Source organism: Kogia breviceps, chromosome 3, assembly GCF_026419965.1.
Source record: "Kogia breviceps isolate mKogBre1 chromosome 3, mKogBre1 haplotype 1, whole genome shotgun sequence".
In the NCBI taxonomy this organism is placed as follows: Eukaryota; Metazoa; Chordata; class Mammalia; order Artiodactyla; family Physeteridae; genus Kogia; species Kogia breviceps.
The window spans coordinates 150529254-150548393 of record NC_081312.1 but is presented as its reverse complement, the minus strand read 5'-3'; the positions used below and the strand labels follow the sequence as shown (position 1 = coordinate 150548393).

The window sequence follows — 19140 nt, the reverse complement described above, 5'->3', positions numbered from 1 at the left end:
TGTCTTTTCAGTTTCTTGATAGTGTCTTTGATACACAAAGTTTTCAATTTTTAAAAAATTATTTATTTATTTATTTATTTTTGGCTGCATTGGGTCTTCATTGCTGCGCGTGGGCTTTCTCTAGTTGCAGCGAGCTGGGGCTACTCTTCGTTGTGGTGCATGGGCTTCTTGCTGCGGTGGCTTCTCTTGTTGTGGAGCATGGGCTCTAGGCACTCGGGCTTCAGTGGTTGTGGCACGTGGGCTCAGCAGTTGTGGCTCGCAGGCTCTAGCGCACAAGCTCAGTAGTCATGGCACAGGGGCTTAGTTGCTCCGTGGCATGTGGGATCATCCCGATTCAGGGATCAAACCCATGTCCCCTGCATTGTCAGGCGGATTCTTTACCACTGAGCCACCAGGAAGTCCAAAAGTTTTTTATTTTGAAGAAGTCAGTCTAATTTTCTATTTTTCTTTTGTTGCTTGTGCTTTATGTGTCATATATAAGAAACAATTACCTAATCCAAGGTCACAAAGATTTATACCTATGCTTTTTACTAAGATTCTTATCATTTTAGCTCTTACATTTAGGAGTGGTCAATTTTGACTTAATTTTTGTACATGGTGTAAGGCAGAGGTCCAATTTCATCCCTTTGAATGTGGCTATCCAGTTGTCCCAGTACCATTTATTAAAAGGACTATTCTTTTTTTTGTAATATCATTAATTTATTAAAAAATTTTATTGGAGTATAGTTGATTTACAGTGTTGTGTCAGTTTCAGGTATATAGAAAAGTGATTCAGTTATACATATACATATATTCATTCTTTTTCAGATTCTTTTCTCATACAGTTTATCACAGAATATTGAGTAACGCTCCCTATGCTATACAGTAGGTCCTTGCTGGTTATCTATCTTATATATAGTGGTGTGTGTATATTAATCCCAAGGTCCTGATTTATGCCTCCCGGCCCTCATGTTTCCCCTTTGGTAACCATAAGTTTGTTTTCGATATCTGTGAGTCTGTTTCTGTTTTGTAAATAAGTTCATTTGTATCATTAAAAAATAGATTCCACATATAAATGATATCATATGATATTTATCTTTCTCTGTCTTACTTCATTTAGTATGATAATCTCTGGGTCCATCCATGTTGCTGCAAATGGCATTATTTCATTCTTTTTTATGGCTGAGTAATATTCCATTGTAGATATGTACCACATCTTCTTTATGCATTCCTCTGTTGATAAAAGGACTATTCTTTCACCCATTGAATGATCTTGGCACCTTTGCTGAAAATCAATTGACTGTAAATTTTAGGGTGTATTTCTGGACTCCCAGTTCTATTTCATTGATCTGTTTGTCTTTATGCTAGTACACGTTGTCTTAATTATCATAGATTTGTAATGAGTTTTGAAATCGGGATTGTGAGCCCTCCAACTTTGTTCTTTTTCAAGATCATTTGGCTATTCTTTTTTTAAAAATTATTCTTATACTTGTGGTTTTAAATTTTATTTTATTATTTATTTTTGGCTGTGTTGGGTCTTCGTTTCTGTGCAAGGGCTTTCTCTAGTTGTGGCGAGCGGAGGCCACTCTTCATCGCAGTGCGTGGGCCTCTTACTATTGCAGCCTCTCTTGTTGCAGAGCACAGGCTCCAGACGTGCAGGCTCAGTAGCTGTGGCTCATGGGCCCAGTTACTCCACAGCATGTGGGATCTTCCCAGACCAGGGCTCGAACCCGTGTCCCCTGCATTGGCAGGCAGATTCTCAACCACTGCACCACCAGGGAAGCCCCCATTAGGCTATTCTGAAGCTTTGCATTTCTTTATGAATTTTAGGATCAGCTTGCCAATTTCTGCAAAAAAAATACAGTTGGAATTTTGATAGGGATTGTATTGAATCTGTAGATCAATTTGGGGTGTATTTCCATGTTAGTAATATTAAATCTACCAATCCATTAACACAGATTTACTTGTCATTTTTTTTCCTTTTAGTTAGGTCTTCTTAATTTTTCTCAACAATATTTTATAGTTTTCAGCATACTGGTCTTGCACTTCTTCTGTCAAATTTATTCCTAAGTATTTTATTCTTTTTGATGCTATTGTAAACGGAACTGTTTTCTTAATTTCATTTCCAGATTTTTCACAGCTAGTGTATAGGAATACAATTGATCTTTGTATATTGCTCATATCCCGCAACCTTGTTGAACTCATAAGTTTTGATAGTTGTGCTTCTTTTTTTTTTTTTTTTTTTTTTCCTGTATGCGGGCCTCTCACTGCTGTGGCCTCTCCCGTTGCAGAGGACAGGCTCCGGACGCGCAGGCTCAGGGGCCATGGCTCACGGGCCCAGCCACTCCGTGGCATGTGGGATCCTCCTGGACCGTGGCACGAACCTGTGTCCCCTGCATCGGCAGGCGGACTCCCAACCACTGCGCCACCAGGGAAGCCCAATAGTTGTGCTTTTTTATTTTTCGATTCCTCGGGATTTTCTGTATACAAAATCGTGTCATCTGCAAATAGAGATAGTTTACTTCTTCCTTTCTGGATGCTTTTAATTTCATTTTCTTGTCTAATTGCCCTTGCTACAACCTCCAGTACTAATACATCTTTTAATCTGTAGCATCTCTTTAAAAAAAAAAACCACATTTATTTGCTCAAGCAACTGGGCCATTTGTACTATAGAAATGGCCACATTTTGAATTTGGCTGGTTGCTTCCTTGTGGTGTCTGTTTAATTTGTCCCTCTCTCCTCCCTTGATTGGATTGAGATTGTAATTCATTTAAAAACTGAGGATCAACTCAATAAGAACCTCACAATGAAGGTCAAATACATGTAGGAGCCAGGCTGAACCTTGGGGCAGTCATTTTTAAAAAAAATAAATTTATTTATTTATTTATTTTTGGCTGTTTTGGGTCTTTGTTGCTGCATGCAGGCTTTCTCTAGTTGCAGCAAGCAGGGGCTACTCTTAGTTGTGGTGCGCAGGCTTCTCACTGCAGTGGCTTCTCTTGTTGCAGAGCGTGGGCTCTTGGCGTGCGGGCTTGCTTCAGTAGTTGTGGCTCATGGGCTCTAGAGAGGAGGCTCAGCAGTTGTGGTGCACGGGCTTAGTTACTCCGAGGCATGTGGGATCTTCCTGGACAAGGGCTTGAACCCACGTCCCTTGCATTGGGAGGCAGATTCTTAACCACTGCACCATTAGGGAAGCCCAGGGCTGTCATTTTTGACTTCTGCCAGGGAGAGGGAAGGACTGGCCCTCCCTGTCCTGGAGAACAGGCTGTGGTCCCTATCCCCAGGGGCCCTAACATGGAGGGGGAGGACAGAGGAGCTGGCAGCCCTCTCCTCAGGGCTGTGTTAGAGACCTAACCTGGGGCTCAGAATTATCCTTTTCCTCACAGCTGGAGCAGTTCAAGAAGAAGAACATGGATGTAGGCTTCGGCTCAGGCACCCGGGCTCTGGAGCAAGCCCTGGAGAAGACCAAAGCCAACATCAAGTGGGTGAAGGAGAACAAGGAGGTGGTGTTAAACTGGTTCACAGAGCACAGCTAAATAGTCCCTGGACCTTACAGTCACCTGGCCCCTATGTGAGATGCCCACGTGTGTCTATCCAAGTGGCTCACGGTAGGGCCCCCATTCCTGAAGCCTGAGGCACCCGTGTCCTCCCCTTAGGAACAGAGTCTCTGGCCCATGTTCTCTCCACTCTGCCCAGGGGGCCAATCCAGTTTCTGATGGCCAGACTGTCCAAGTGCCTCCCAGCCCCTGCCCCTCATGCCAACCCCACCCCAGGCCTGGCATGGCTCTTGTCACCCAGGGCCCTGGGGCTGATCTCAGGGAAGTCCAGCTCCAGGGCCAGATGAGCAGAGGCCCTCGATGGATGATGGACTGCCTTGGGGGGCTGCCCTGTGCCCTCTCTCACCCTCCCATAAAGACCCTGAACCTGAGGAGTCAACAGAGCACCAGATCTGTATATTTTTTTCTAAGATAAAATGTAAATAAAGGATTTCTAGATGAGCTTACAGACTCATTACTAACCTAGAGCAGGAGTGGGTCTGCACAACAGCTAGAGAACCTGGGGTGCATGGGGGCCTTGGACCCCCAGGAAACATAGGAGGGAAGAAGTACCCAGCCTGCCGGTCCTTCCTAGAACACCTGTGTGGCAGTGTCTGCCTGCAGTGTTCATTTCATTGGCAGGATTGAGACTCTGGGTGCTGGAGAACCACTGAAGGTGGAAGGAATGGGGACACAGCGGTCCCCAAGGTGGAGTGGGGCTTGGTGCCAGACACAGAGCAGGTCCTGACAGTGGAGGGAGTGATTTTCCAGAAAGCAGGAGTTTCCATGGTTTCAGAAGCTAGGATTTGCACCTGAACTAGCGTGAGGCAAGGGAGCAGGGTGCTGGCTGGGCCCCTCTTCCTGCCCTGCAGCCAGCACACCTGGGAGAGTGAGAGAAAAGGGCTCACGGTAAGGGCAGCAAGCCCCGGGTCCAGGCCTGGTCACACCAGGGTGTGACCACTCACTGGCCAAGGCCGTGTCCTGCCACCTCTCCAGGATCCCTGGGTGGCATATCAGTTTGTAAAGTGGTTGTTTTCAAGAGTAGCATACAGAAAAAGGCAGATGCTCTCCAGATCACCCGGGGCAGCCAGTGATCAGGGCCAACTGAGGAGAAGGTCTGGGACCAGCAGGGCTCCACGGCCCACATCAGCCTTGGTGGAAATTTCTTGGCAAAGGAGGGCCAACTGAGCACCCAAGGCTGGTGGGAGGGAAAGAGGGAGGTAACAGATAGCCCAGGCTCCTCAGGGGTTGCCTCCAGTTGACCCCACCTGTGAGCTGCTTCAGCTAGAGTCTTTTTTGTTTGTTTGTTTTGTTTTTTATTTTTTTAACATCTTTATTGGAGTATAATTGTTTTACAATAGTGTGTTAGTTTTTCCTTTACAACAAACTGAATCAGTTATACATATACATATGTTCCCATATCTCTTCCCTCTTGCATCACCCTCTCTCCCACCCTCCCTATCCCACCCCTCTAGGTGGTCACAAAGCACAGAGGTGATCTCCCTGTGCTATGCAGCAGCTTCCCACTAGCTATCTAATTTACATTTGATAGTGTATATATGTCCCTGCCACTCTCTCACTTCGTCACAGCCCACCCTTCCCCCTCCCCATATCCTCAAGTCCATGCTCCAGTAAGTCTGTGTTTTATTCCCGTCCTACCACTAATCTCTTCATGACATTTTTCCCTTAGAGTCCATATATATGTGTTAGCATACGGTATTTGTTTTTCTCCTTCTGACTTACTTCACTCTGTATGACAGACTCCAGGTCCATCCACCTCATTATAAATAATTCAGTTTCATTTCTTTTTATGGCTGAGTAATATTCCATTGTATATATGTGCCACATCTTCTTTATCCATTCATCTGTCATTAGACACTTAGGTTGCTTCCATGTCCTGGCTACTGTAAATAGAGCTGCAGTGACAATTGTGGTACATGACTCTTTTTGAATTATGGTTTTCTCAGGGTATATGCCCAGTAGTGGGATTGCTGGGTCGTATGGTAGTTCTATTTGTAGTTTTTTAAGGAACCTCCATACTGTTCTCCATAGTGGCTGTATCAATTTACATTCCCACCAGCAGTGCAAGAGGGTTCCCTTTTCTCCACACCCTCTCCAGCATTTATTGTTTCTAGAGTTTTTGATGATGGCCAATCTGATGGGTGTGAGATGATATCTCATTGTAGTTTTGATTTGCATTTCTCTAATGATTAATGAGGTTGAGCATTCTTTCATGTGTTTGTTAGCAATCTGTATATCTTCTTTGGAGAAATGTCTATTTAGTTCTTCTGCCCATTTTTGGATTGGGTTGTTTGTTTTTTTGTTATTGAGCTGCATGAGTTGCTTATAAATTTTGGAAATTAATCCTTTGTCAGTTGCTTCATTTGCAAATATTTTCTCCCATTCTGAGGGTTGTCTTTTGGTCTTGTTTATGGTATCCTTTGCTGTGCAAAAGCTTTTAAGTTTCATTAGGTCCCATTTGTTTATTTGTGTTTTTATTTCCATTTCTCTAGGAGATGGGTCAAAAAGGATCTTGCTGTGGTTTATGTCGTATAGTGTTCTGCCTATGTTTTCCTCTAAGAGTTTTATAGTGTCTGGCCTTACATTTAGGTCTTTAACCCATTTTGAGTTTATTTTTGTGTGTGGTGTTAGGGATTGTTCTAATTTCATACTTTTACATGTTCAGCTAGAGTCTTGAAGTCCACCCTGTTTCTTGACCCCTGGGCTTTGGTTTCCTCATCTGCACAATAAAGACGATCTATTGTAGGGTTGGTGTGTGGATCTAAGGAGATTCACATACTTAGCACACAGTCTAACACTTAAGGAGAGCAGGGTGTTACTATCATCCTTAGCATTGTCTCCTGCTCAAGGTCCCATCCATCCTTTTTCCTCCCAGCCTCTTCCTTCTTGTGAGAAGCGTGCCAGCAGGCCTGGGGCCAGGAAGGCTCCTCCACGCTCCACTGCCTTCCACATATCAAAGGGTGGGGCGGGCCAAGGGGTGGGACCAGCCTTGGGTATGGGTCCCTCCACCAACCAGGAGGCTCCTCCCAGCCCAGCCTCTCCAGACCAGCCCTTCCTGTCGCCAGGGCCCAGCTGCTGGTGGCTGGCACTTGACCTTCGGGGGACCAGAGGGCAGGCGGCCTCCTCAGGTGGTCCCAGCTGGGGGAAGGACCAGCACCGCCATCTAGGGTCCCTGGGGGAGAGCTGGCCTCCAGGTAGGAGAGTCAGCAGGGACCCTAGTCTCTGTGCCTGGCACTGGGCTAAGTGTTTATGTGCATTATCTCATTTGGTTTTCAGCAGTCCCAGGAGATAAGGACTGTCTTCATCTCAGTTTTGCAGATAAGGAAACCCGAGGCGCAGGGAGGTTAAGACCCCACCTCTAATGCCCGTGCAGGAGTGGAAGCTGGCCCTGCGTTGGTGGCTGCGGGTAGTTAGGCACTCTAGGCACTCGTCACCTGACAGCCCACAGTGCAGGCATTCATGGCTGCCTGTGGGGCTGGAGGAAATCGGTACCGAGGATGCAGCGAGGACATGCAGAGCCAGAGACCTGCTTGCAGAACCTATAGCTCAAGGTCGGATGCAGAACAGGAGCTGCCTAGAACTCCGACTGCTCATTCCCTATCCAGCGCTCCATCTACAGGTGGGTTGACTTCTCACGGCCAGTGGGGGGCCCTGAGGACCAGCCAGAAGCAGTGGGGGCTGGGGGGGGCTCTCCCACCTCCCTACCCTTCAGGAGACTCCTCGGGAGGCACGTCCTCTGCACTGCAGGGTCATTGAGAAGCCCCGGGTGAGGTACTCAGTCCAGTCTCTTATGGTTGGTGACTGGGTCCCCAGGAAGGTGTAGGTGGACCAGTCATCCCAGGCAGGGCACCAGCATCAGCCCCTCTCCCTCCTCTGCCAGGCACTTAGCACAGAGGTGCAGCCAAGAGCAGCCTGTCTGGGATGGAGCCATACATGAGGGTGAGGGGCTGCTGCTCCTGAGAGGCAGGGCTGAGCCTGCTCTCCCAGAGGGTGAGGCCAGGGGTGGGGGATTAGCCCAAGCCCCTGGCCCTGCTCCCCGCTCAACGCCAGCAGCATCTAGGAAGTGTCCCAGGAAACTCCAGCTGGGGTGATAGCACCCTTTTGCCTCTGCCTTTGCATCTCCCAGAGGAGCTGGGAGAAGGCTGCCAAATTCCAGAAGATGCTCAGCTCTGGCTGGCCCTTGCCGTGGCCATCAGTAACTGGACCAAGGACTGAGCCCAGATAGGTGGGAGCCAAAGGAAGGAGATGGGCAGCTGTTCAGTTCCGCCTTAGGTGCAGGTGCCATGAAACTGTGGAGCCAAGTCCTTGCATCTTATTCAGAAGGAGAGAACACTGGACAGGGAGTCAGGGGCTTGATGTTCCAACCTAGCTGGAGGGCTACAGAAAGTTGCTCCCCTCCCTGGGCCAGTTTCCTCAGCTGTAAAATGAAGGAGCAAAAAATAGCCATTGCTCCCAAACCTGGTTGGGCCTCGGCTCCAGGTTCCCAGGTCCCGGCCCGATGCACTGAATCGCACTCACAGGGTGGGACCCTGGAACCAGAGGGCTCAACATGCAGTCAGGTGCAGGAACCACCGGACTGGATCATCTCTAAGGTCGTGTGATTCTATCAGCTATTATGTATTGAGCAATTACTACGTGCCAAGCCTAAGAACCATGAGAGGTAGGGTCTATTATTGTTGCTACTGCACAGCTGAGGAGACTGAGAGTCAGGGAGGTTTTGTTTGTTTTTTGTTTTTTTAATTTTTTGGCCGCGCTGTGCAGCATATGGGATCTTAGTTCCCCAACCAGTGATTGAACCTGTGATCCCTGCATTGGAAGCTTGGAGTCTTAACCACTGGACCACCAGGAAAGTCCCCAGGGAGGTTTTGAAGCTTGCCCACAGTTACACAAAGAGCTGAATGAATGTGCAACCAGGGCAGCTGTGCCCTGTATCTGTCTCCCTGCTGCATGTAACCTTGTGTGAGCTTTTACCATCCTCCGCTGTGGCAGGCAGCCCCTACAGAAGGTCCTGGGGTAGGAACAAGAACCCACTTCTAAAAGGTTGGGGGAAGAAGGCACTGCAGTGGTCACCTAATCCAGCTCCTCTTTAAGAGATGGGGAAACTGAGGCACAGAGATGGAGTGACTTGCCTGGTGTCAAAGGGCATGTCAGCAGGCAGTGGGTCAGATGGGAGGCCCTGCATGTGGCAGCTCACGCTCTGGTCTTCCTCCTGCCTCTGTTCTCGCCCTGCACCATTAACAGTGGCCCCCTGCCAGGCTCCATTTCTATAAAGGCAGCCCAAAAGACCAAGAGTGGCTCTGACCAGCCCACCCCCTACCCCGCACCTTCACTGCCCCCTCCACCCAGGACACAGAGGCCAGATGCCTCCCCCTGCCGCCATGTGGGGCTCCCCACAACCCTACCTCCCAGCTCCTTTTCCAACTCAATTTGTCACTTTACCCCAATCAGTCCTGTACTTCAACCACCTGTTTCAACTTGGCTCATGCTGTTTCTTCTGCCTACTCCTCTTGGCAAACTCCACACATCCTTCAATACTCAGTTCCAACATCCTGCAACTCTCCCCTCTCCGAGTCAGAAACAGAATGAAGTCACCACCACTGCTGGCTCCCAAGCCTATAGCAGCCTTTGCTAATGGATCATGGTGCCCTTTCCCCAAGATCCTGGAGGTGCCTCTTAGTCTTGCTCAAGGCCACATAAATCAATGCAGCAGGACTAATGGATCAGGTAACTCAAAAATGCAACAGCACTGTCAACCCCATCTCCCACCAGGCTGGCATATCCTCTCTGGTCCCAAAGTACCTTGTATAAACCCCCATCTTGACCTGGGCTCTGATCATTTCCTTCCCTGTAATTTACCCCATCAGTCAGGGCATGTTTTCTCCGGCACCTAATACTGGGTATTGTGAGCTGAACTGTGTTCCCCCAAAACTCTTGGTGAAGTTCTAACCCCCAGTATCTCAGAATGTGAATGTATTTGGAGATAGAGCCTGTAAAGAGGTACTTAAGGTAAAATGACTTCATGTGGGTGGGCCCAAATCCAATATACTGGTGTCCTTGTAAGAAGAGAAGATTAAGACACAGACACAGAGACTGGACCATGGGATAACCATGCGAGGACACAGGAAGAAGGTGGCCATCTGCAAGCCAAGGAGAGAGGCCTCAGAAGAAAATAAACCTGCTGACCCCTTGGTCTTGGACTTCCAGTCTCCAGAACTATGAGAAAATCAATTTCTGTTGTTTAAGCCACCCAATTTGTGGTATTGTCTTATGGCAGCCCTAGTAAACGAATACACTGGGCCTAGCACATGGGAGCCACTCACAAGCACCCTTTGGAAACAACTTCACATAACTGTGAAAGAGCCCTATGGGTCAGCAGGAATGCACCCAGGAGAATGCAAAAGGGCAATGGTGACGGGCTTCAGGCAAGTGAACAGGCCCGAGCATTAACGCACCTGTGTCACCTGTACAGCAGGCCAGGTGGAGCCTCGGCGCAATGATTACTGTCAAATTGGCAAGTGAGGGCCTGGATTCCAGGAGGGGAAAAGCAGTATGATTTGTTCCCTGCAGGATGGGAACGTTTTTCCTTTTCCAGAAGCAATAAAAACCCAGGTGGATAGAAGAAAAACAGACCAAACCAAATTTGGGGGTTTCTTTTGGATTTTTTTTTTAAGAAGTACAAAATCTAAGCATATACTTTTCTTCCCACTCCCATCCCCAGCCCCCCAAGCCCACTCCCCCACCAGTCCCAGCCTGTCCAACCACTGTGGTCAAACAACCCATGTTACTGCAGCTCAGGATGTGCTCTGCAGAGCACTGGTTGTTCTGGGGGGCATCTAGAAGTGGAGGGACTGCCCCAGCCCCGACCTCAGCCAGGGAGGCCATCCTTAGCTGTTTCAAACACTGCTTCCATGAAAGACATCATTTGGAAAAGGGATCCTTGGCTAAACAAAGCCTGAATACTAGTGAAGTAGCAGGTGAGGAGGACACCCCACGCTACAGGCCTGATTCCTGGCTGGAAAGGGGGCAGCCAAGGCCATTAGTAGAAGATGCCCAGGTGAGTCCCCTCCAAATCTTCTTGCCAAAATTCAGGGCAGCCACTGAGCTGTAGGCCTGAGCTCTGGGGAGGGCTTTCATCACTGAGCTGGAAGGCGGGGCCTGGTCCCTGGTCCTCCGAGCTGGGCAGCACCTCTGCACTGTGGCTCCAGCATCCCCACTGGGTCTCAGACTGGAGTCTCTGGCATGCTGGGCGGGGCAGGACAGGAGGGGTTTCTGGCAACAGAGAGGGCTCCGGAGACACAGAGATACCCTGTGAGAGAGAAGAGTAGCGGGTTAGTGGGCCACTGCCTCATGCCCTGAGATCCTGAACCTGGATGTTCCCCATAGTGTGGCTGGCAGCTGCTGAACTGCCCTGGTGCCATGGATCCAGTGAAGCTTGTACTCCAGAGTACAAGCTCTGGAGATATACTGCCAGGGTTCAAAACCCAGCTCTGCCACTCACTAGCTATGAGAACTCAGATAACCTCTTTTAGTCTCAATTTTTTCGTCTATAAAATGTGACGATGATAATAAAACCTACTTCACAGGGTTGCTGGAGGGCTGATGAGTTAGTTAATTCATGTAAAATACCAAGAATCGTGTTGAGCACACAGTAAGCATTCAATAAATTTTGGTTATTAATATGCTCTTTTATGGAAGCTTGAGGAAAGCATGAAGGTCACCAGCTCCAAGCCCATCTACTTAGGAAGCCCCTACCCCTGGGGCAGCCAGGCCTCCCTCCCCCTCAAACCTTGATGGAGCACTTGCAAGGAATTTCCTGAATTACCTGAAGGCCCCTGCTACCTTCCACCCTGGACTCTGAAAGCAAGTCTGAAGATTCCCCCCTCTTCCACATGACTGTGAAGGCTTCTAGGTAGAGGTGGTGGTGGCCTTAACTTCCCAGGGCCCCACCTCTTTCCCCAAGGAGGTTAGGGTCTTCTTCATCCTCCCTTCAGCTTTCCATACCTAACCAGGGTTGGATTAGGTAACCCGGGATCTAAAAAGCATAAGATTCTCTGCAGACTAGAGCTTGCTCACCCACTCCGTTTCCAATCGAAGCCTGGGGGCCACTCCGAGGGAAGCGGAGAGAGAGCCTGGGCGCGTACCTGGTACACTGCAGCCAGCTCCATCGCGGGGAGCGAGGTCCAGGGCGTGGCCTGGTTGTGGGGCTCTGGGGGTGTCTGCGTTCCGGAACAGGCTTGGGGCGGCATCCAACGGGCCGCGTCAGGGGCTCTCCCCTGGGACAGCTGCGGGGGCGACTGCATCCCGGGGCAGTAAGGGGGTGTCACCCAGGGACCCATATCGGGGACGCTGCTCCCCAGGCGCTCGGGCGCTGCTAGGGCTCCGGGACAGACGGGCGGGGAACCCCAAGACACCGCGGCGCTAGCGGCTGAGCCAGGACCGCACCCTTGCGTCTGCGCCTGCGCGGGGCCGCCGTCGGGGCACAGCGGGCAGCCTCGAGGGAGCACCGCGTCGCTGTGCCGCCGGCGCCGGCGCTGCAGGCTCTCCTCGCTGACGCCCAGCACGGCCGACAGGTGGCCGATGTAGCGGATGGCCAGACGCAGCGTCTCGATCTTCGTCAGGCTCTGGCCGGCGGGAGCCACGGATGGCGGCAGAAAGCGGCGCAGCTCGTGCAGGGCGCGAGCGAGCGTGCGCATGCGCAGCTTCTCACGCTCGCTGGCGCTCTGCCTCTGCCCGCCTGCCGGCCGGGTCCGCGCACGTCCGGGGGCCGTCGAGGCGGCCTCTGAGGCGCTGCGGGCTGGGGGCGCCGGCTGCGAGGGGCCGCGGGCACGGTCGCAGGGGCAGGAGCCCGACGAATCCGAGGAGGAGGCCGGGGACGTGGAGTCCGAGTGGCCGGTCCAGCCCCAACCCTGGGGGAAGATCCAGTGGTCGTGGCCGAGGAGGCCCTGCAGAGGAGGGGACTGGGCCATGGCCGGGGCTGCGGGCTCTGGGAGGCTGGGCCGTCCACCTCCAGGACTGAGCTTTTATCTGGACCAAAGGTGCGAGGTGGACCCCCTGCCACGTTACAGAGAGGTGTCAAAACCCACAGAGCCCAGGGAAGGTCTGGGCAGGGGGTGCCCTGGGAAAGCGGGCCCATTTGCGGAGGTGTGGATTCTGACTCCTCAGGGGCTCTAATGGAGGCCCCTGCAGCCGGGAAGTGTGGGAGAGACAATTCGCATCTGGATGGAGCTGCTAAGCTTCTCACTGTGTTCCCACCCACTCCGCCTCATCCACTGCTCCGGTGAGTGCCCGGGACCCTGACAGTGGTGGGCAGGGCCATCGTCTGGGGGCAGCCAGGCTGTCCCTCAGGTGACTCAAGGACCCCCGCAAAGAGTGGCCGTCTCCCTCATCACCACCCTCCGGGAGGCTGTACCCAGTAACTCCCACCCAGTGCCTACAAGTGTGCTGGATAAGGCGTCAAGACAAACCCTGAGGGACTTGCTCACAGTGATGGCGGGAGAGGGGTTGGGGAAGGAGGGGATATGCAGGTGGACCGTTCCTGGGTTCCAGAGCCCGCACTTGCTGCTTTGCTGAGTGACACCGTGAAAGTCATCTCACTGTTCACAGTTAGTTTCTTTCCCTGAGAAATAGTACAGAGCAGCCTGAAGAAGAGGCATGGAGTGTAGTGAGTGATGAAAATGGGGGAATGTGGGCCCCCAGGCAGGCCTGAGTCAGACCCTCTTTATTTGCTGTGTGACCTTGGGCAGTTCACTTAACTCCTCGGAAGCTCAAGTTGCCTCATTCCTGTGGCAGTAATAATATAAAATACTCACCACCTAGGATGGTTGCTGGTACTAAGTGGAACCATCCATGGGACCACTTAGTATGAGCCTGGCAAGTGGGCTAAATGTTTGCTGCTACCATTTTATTAAGAAAATACTTACATTTCAAGATGCTTGTAGGCATTATTCATTTAATACATATTTATTTAGCAACTGGTAAATGTCATGCATACCAGAGTGAACAAGATAGTTGTGGTCTGTGCTCTCATGGGATTTCAGTCTTGTGGGAGAGAGAAGTAAACTTTATATAATTAATAGCTCCACCACTAGCTAGCTGTGTGCCCTTGGGCAGCTCTTGAGTCTGAACTACAGCTCTTAAAACAGGAGTAGTAATTATAGTATCTGCTCACAGGACTCTTGTTATATAGTCTTATAATATAACCTTTGAGACAGTGAAGTTTAAAAGTAAAAGCTCCCACCCCTCAGCAATAATTACAATTTAAAGGAGGCATCAGTGTTCTTCGTAATCTTCAGAGAAAAGGCTGAACTCAGAGGGGCTGTCACGCTCTGGCCACAGAGGCAGAGAGGTCACAGCTGGGCCTTGAACAATGGGTAGGACTTGGGTAGGGAGAGGGGCAGGTGGGGAGCATTCTGAATGTGGGAACTGCATAAGCAAAGGCCTGGCAGTGGGACTTCCCAGTGTGCTTCAGGAATGGTGTGCAAGGGGGTGCTGATGTGGAGAGCAGGAGCTCACCTGGGCTGGGGCCAGGCTGAGAAGTTGTATTTTACTGCCAAGGCAATGGGAAGCCAAATGGACTTTTCAGCAGAAGTGTGACATTAGAAAAAAAAAAATCAGGGCTTCCCTGGTGGCGCAGTGGTTGATAGTCCGCCTGCCGATGCAGGGGACACGGGTTCGTGCCCCGGTCTGGGAAGATCCCATATGCCGCGGAAAGTGAGCCATGGCCGCTGAGCCTGCGCGTCCGGAGCCTGTGCTCCACAACGGGAGAGGCCACAACAGTGAGAGGCCCGCGTACCGCAAAAAAAAAAAAAAAAATCAGTAATCAGTAACTAAAGGTTAACATGATTCAGGAATAGATTAGCCCGCAGCAGCCTGAAGTAATAAATGGCCTTGTAGTATTTTTGTGACTGTTTTTAAAAATTAACTCTTAGGGACTTCCCTGGTGGCACAGTGTGGTTAAGAATCTGCCTGCCAATGCAGGGGACATGGGTTTGAGCCCTGGTCTGGGAAGATCCCACATGCCACGGAGCAACTAAGCCCGTGCGCCACAACTACTGAGCCCGTGAGCCACAACTACTGAAGCCCGCGTGCCTAGAGCCCATGCTCCGCAACAAGAGAAGCCACCGCAATGAAGAGTAGCCCCTGCTCGCTGCAACTAGAGAAAGCCTGCACACAACAACAAAGACCCAACACAGCCAAAAATAATAAATAAATAGGTAAATAAATTTATTTTAAAAAATTAACTTTGTTACACAGATTACATAACTAATATGTTCTCTTTATAAGAAATGGAAACCTGACATGTAAAGCTGGAGTCCCTGTAACCCCTCCCCAAAGGTCATGTGTCCTTCCAGACTTGGTCCCTGTGCACTCACATAAACATATGTATCCTTAGAAAACACATAGTATAAATGAGGTAACATTATGGCAATTTGCCTGTAACTTGCTTTTTTTCATTCAACATTGTATCTGAGAGCATTCCATATCAGGATGTGTTTAGCTGACTCATAATTGGTCGTAGGTGATTTAAATGTTCATCTATTTAAATTATAGTGGATAATTTTAACTGGAAAAAAAAATTAAATGGCAGGAGGTACAGATAAACCTTCAATAATGAAATTACATCACTTTCTCCTCAGAACTTACTGTTTTAAATATTGGAGAAAATATGCCCAAGTTACTACTCTAACGTTATGATGAAGTAATAATTGACATTGAATAAGGTTGGTCAGGGCAACTGTTTTTAGTTTATTCTAGCTGCTGTGAATGAGGAGGGGACATATTTAATTTGTCCATCACACAAAAAGAAGGTGGAATCAATCAATAATGGCCTTTATTTCAAACAGGAAAGAAGCAATTAGTTATGCAATATTTCATGATCTGAAAGGGTTTAAACCAAGGTTAAAAAAATAATAATCCTTTTTCCTAAGGGGAGGGAGACTTAGAAAACAGTCAGGGCTTCCATGGTGGCACAGTGGTTGAGACCCCGCCTGCCGATGCAGGGAACACGGTTTCGTGCCCCGGTCCAGGAAGATCCCACATGCTGCGGAATGGCTAGGCCCGTGAGCCATGGCCTCTGAGCTTGCGTGTCTGGATCCTGTGCTCTGCAACGGGAGAGGCCACAACAGTGAGAGGCCTGCGTACCAAAAAAAAAAAAAAAAAGAAAAGAAAACAATCAATCCCACACTTTTTAAGATTAAAATAATGGCAAATCATTATTTGTCCAAGGCTGCACAGTACTATAAAGACCTTGACATATTGTACTATCAGGAAATTTATATATATGTAATTGACAGTTGTAAACAAGATTCATCAGTTTTCATGTATATTTCTTTTAAAAAAAATTTTATTTATTTATTTGGCTGTGGTGGGTCTTAGTTGAGGCATGCAGGATCTAGTTCCCTGACCAGGGTTGAAACCTGGGCCCCCAGCATTGGGAGCACGGAGTTTTAACCACTGGACCACCAGGGAAGTCCCTCATGTATACTTCTTCATCTGGATTCTGAAGTGTCAGATAGCTGTGCTGTTGATACTGATTGTTCCAACTCACCCATTTTCTCTGCAGTATAATATTCTATGGAGCGCTCACACCATAGTCCCTTATTGATGTACCTTTAGCGTGGTTTTAGTTTTTGCCAAAGAGTGCCACCTTGTGCACAGGCAGCTAGATATGGAGTGGTGGAATGGCCTTGTGATTCCCAGGAAGGTTCTGAATATCCAGAATCATTCCTCCTCTCCCCCTTACCCCCTACTCATTAGAGCAAGCCTGGAGGGATTTCCTGTGAAAGGATTTGGTGAATTATGAGAATTCACTGTCAGCAGAGCTCTGCATACTACCCTTTTTTCTCTAGGATAGCCTGGCCTCCTTCTGTCTTAGTTTGGGCTAGCCCTGGCGCCCAGGCCTCAGGCTGACTGTGGGATGGCAGAGCATAAGTTCTTGGGGGTGAGGCCCTGGAGCTGGTTTGCTGTGGCCCCTGGCTCTTCACTGGGCCCCTCAGCCAGGCTCCGGGTGCACAGGGGCACACTGTCACCAGCCCCACTCACTTAGCACAGGGAGACAGTATGGCTTAATGGTTAGGAGGCTGGCCTATGGAATCAGACAGATTGGGTTTAGAGTCCCAGCTTCATCCATTCCAAGCTCTCAGAACTTGGGCAACTTAACCTCAGTTTTCTCATCTATGAAGTGGGGATTCTGATTTCCAGGGCAATTGTTGGGACAAAGTAAGATAATACATGTTGTAGAGCTTAGAATAGAGCTTATAAGTCTTGCTTATAGTAAGTTCAGGGGCCGCAGAATGAAGTGGGTAAAGGACTAGATTGGATTGTGGGTAAGAGGGACGACATCTTTAGCCTTGGCCCTACAAGATGATTCCTTCCTTCCTCACTCTAGCACCAGGCCTCAGGCCTCCTGCCCTACCCCCTCCTCCATCTTCAGCCCTTCTTCTCCGGGACCCAGCATGGGGGGTCCTCCTTAGCAGGGCACTCCAGCTCCTGGCCTGTGGCAGGGGTCACCAGAGCTGCAGTGCAGACGCAATGGAAGAGCTCCAGGTGCCTGGAGCTGGAGCTGGAGCTGCAGCCAACTGGCCCAACCAAGGCTAGGAAGTGGAGGATCTGAACCAGCTTCTCCTGGTGGGCTGGGTCCTGGCCCAGGTGCTTTTCCAACTTGTCTCTGGACCTGGGACCCTTAAGCATTCCTCCCTGTGTGCTCAAACCAGCCCCAGGTGCTGCACAAACAAGCTAGGTCTGGGCCCAGGCCGCAGGGGCTTCCACTTGAGCAGTCTCCACTTCTCTTTCTTCTGACTCACCTGGTAGAAGGAGGGATATTTATGGCTGTGTGCTATTAGATAAGGTGATTAACTTCTGAGCCTCAGCCTGATAGTGACACCAGGTTTACCCACCTTATCACTTCCTGTGATAGGAGGAGGTGGAAGCTAGATCCGGGAAACATGGTCAGTAGAATATTCAGTAGTGTGGCAGACACTTCTGGTTGCCCACACAGCATCTGTTACATCTTCTATTCTTCTTTCTCCCTTAATAACAGGGCTCTGTATTTTCATGGGTGGTGATATGCCCAGCTGAAAAACTATATTTCCCAGCCTCTCTTGCAGATGGAATGGCCAATGAGATTTATTAGAATATTGTTTGGGGCTTCTAGGAAAGCTCTTTAAAGCAGAGAGGTACACTCCTGTGGCTCTACTCCCTTATATTGTCATCCTGGAAAACGTGATGGCTGGTGCTTCAGCAACCATTTTGTGACCCTCAGGCAATCTCAAGGACAGAAGTCACACCTGAGGATGGTGGAGCAGAAGGAAGCCTGAGGCACTTATAACAACATGGAATTGCCATACTGGCCCAGAACAGTCTAACTCTAAATTTCTTTAATGTGAGAGCTAATAAATTACCATCTTGTTTAAGTCAATGTCAGTTTGGGTGTGTGCTATGAGCAGCCAAACATAATTCCTGTCCACATAGTAAAGAAGTTCAGGGCTTCCCTGGTGGTGCAGTGGTTAAGAATCTGTCTGCCAATGCAGGGGACATGGGTTTGAGCCCTGGTCCAGGAAGATCCCAACTGCTGCTGAGTAACTAAGACCGGGCACCACAACTACTGAGCCTGCACTCTAGAGCCCGTGAGCCACAACTACTGAGCCTGCATGCCACAACTACTGAAGCCCATGCACCTAGAGCCCATTAATTAAATAAATAAATTTATTTTTTTTTAAGTTATATAAAAAAGTTCCTAGATTATCCTTGTCGACAAATGGAGTGAGGTGAGCTTAAGTTAAGTGAATTCGTAACAGATTCAATGTTCCCACAGTTGAATGTATGGATGTTCACCTAGAGGAAGGTCTCTAGTGATGTGCCACCAACTCTATTCCCAGCCTCGTAATGGGCAGCATTAAGATCTTTTAAATTAATTAATTAATTTTTTATTTGTTTTTAAAATTTATTTATTTATTTTTGGCTGTGTTGGGTCTTCATTGCTGTGTGCAGGCTTTTCTCTAGTTGCGGCCAGTGGGGGCTACCTTCGTTGAGGTGTGCAGGCTTCTCATTGCGGTGGCTTCTCTTGTTGCAGAGCATGGACTCTAGGTGCGCAGGCTTCAGTAGTTGTGGCTCACGGGCTCTAAAGTGCAGGCTCAGTAGTTGTGGCGCATGGGCTTAGCTGCTCCACGGCATGTGGGATCTTCCCGGACCAGGGCTCAAACCCATGTCCCCTGCATTGGCAGGCAGATTCTTAAAAACTGCCCCACCAGGGAAGCCCCAGCATTATGATCTTGAATGAAGATATGAACTGATCTAATTGGGGGTAAGATTCAAACCCAAGAAGTTAACTAGGTAACAGCCAGGATCTAAAGAGATTCTGGCAGGCTGGAACAACTGATCAGATCTCATTACAATAAGGTAGAATCAACAGAGCCCAATGTACCCTCCCTCTAAGTTGAGGGTTAGGAGTCATCATGTAACCAGCAGCAACTGTGGAAAGGGCATGGTGGTCGTTGCCTTCTAGGCACCAAGGGCATGAAAATCAGATGTGATCCCATTCACGTTTGCAAGAAATGGGATCTTCAGTGAAGGAGGCAGTGGTCTCTTATTGCCTATGCGGGGTAAGTGG

The 19140-nt window shown here is 49.3% G+C and overlaps 2 protein-coding genes across 18 annotated transcripts in view; one reads left to right on the top strand and one right to left on the bottom strand.

Annotated features, from left to right (window-relative positions):
• ANPEP (alanyl aminopeptidase, membrane) overlaps positions 1-3974 on the top strand; it is a 40880-nt gene extending 36906 nt beyond the window's left edge. For all 17 annotated transcript variants that reach the window (XM_067029895.1, XM_067029902.1, XM_067029899.1 and 14 more), the window contains one exon: positions 3363-3974. In XM_067029895.1, the coding sequence (XP_066885996.1) occupies positions 3363-3512 (150 nt within the window). In that variant the 3' untranslated portion in view covers positions 3513-3974. The remainder of the gene's footprint in view (positions 1-3362) is intronic.
• A 6595-nt stretch (positions 3975-10569) lies between these two features.
• On the bottom strand, positions 10570-12499 carry MESP2 (mesoderm posterior bHLH transcription factor 2). Its single transcript, XM_067029893.1, has 2 exons — positions 11675-12499; positions 10570-10839 (listed from the first exon to the last, which is right to left on the bottom strand). Exons 1-2 carry the CDS (start codon positions 12497-12499, stop codon positions 10570-10572), a joined length of 1095 nt encoding a protein of 364 aa, XP_066885994.1.
• Between the last annotated feature and the right edge of the window lie 6641 nt (positions 12500-19140).

What these genes read in the sequence shown, in the direction of transcription:
- MESP2 (XM_067029893.1), bottom strand. Translation starts at nt 12,499, where the DNA reads ATGGCCCAGTCCCCTCCTCTGCAGGGCCTCCTCGGCCACGACCACTGG. An exon ending in AGCTGGCTGCAGTGTACCAG is followed by an intron (nt 10,840 to 11,674) that starts GTACGCGCCCAG and finishes TCTCTCTCACAG; the next exon opens with GGTATCTCTGTGTCTCCGGA.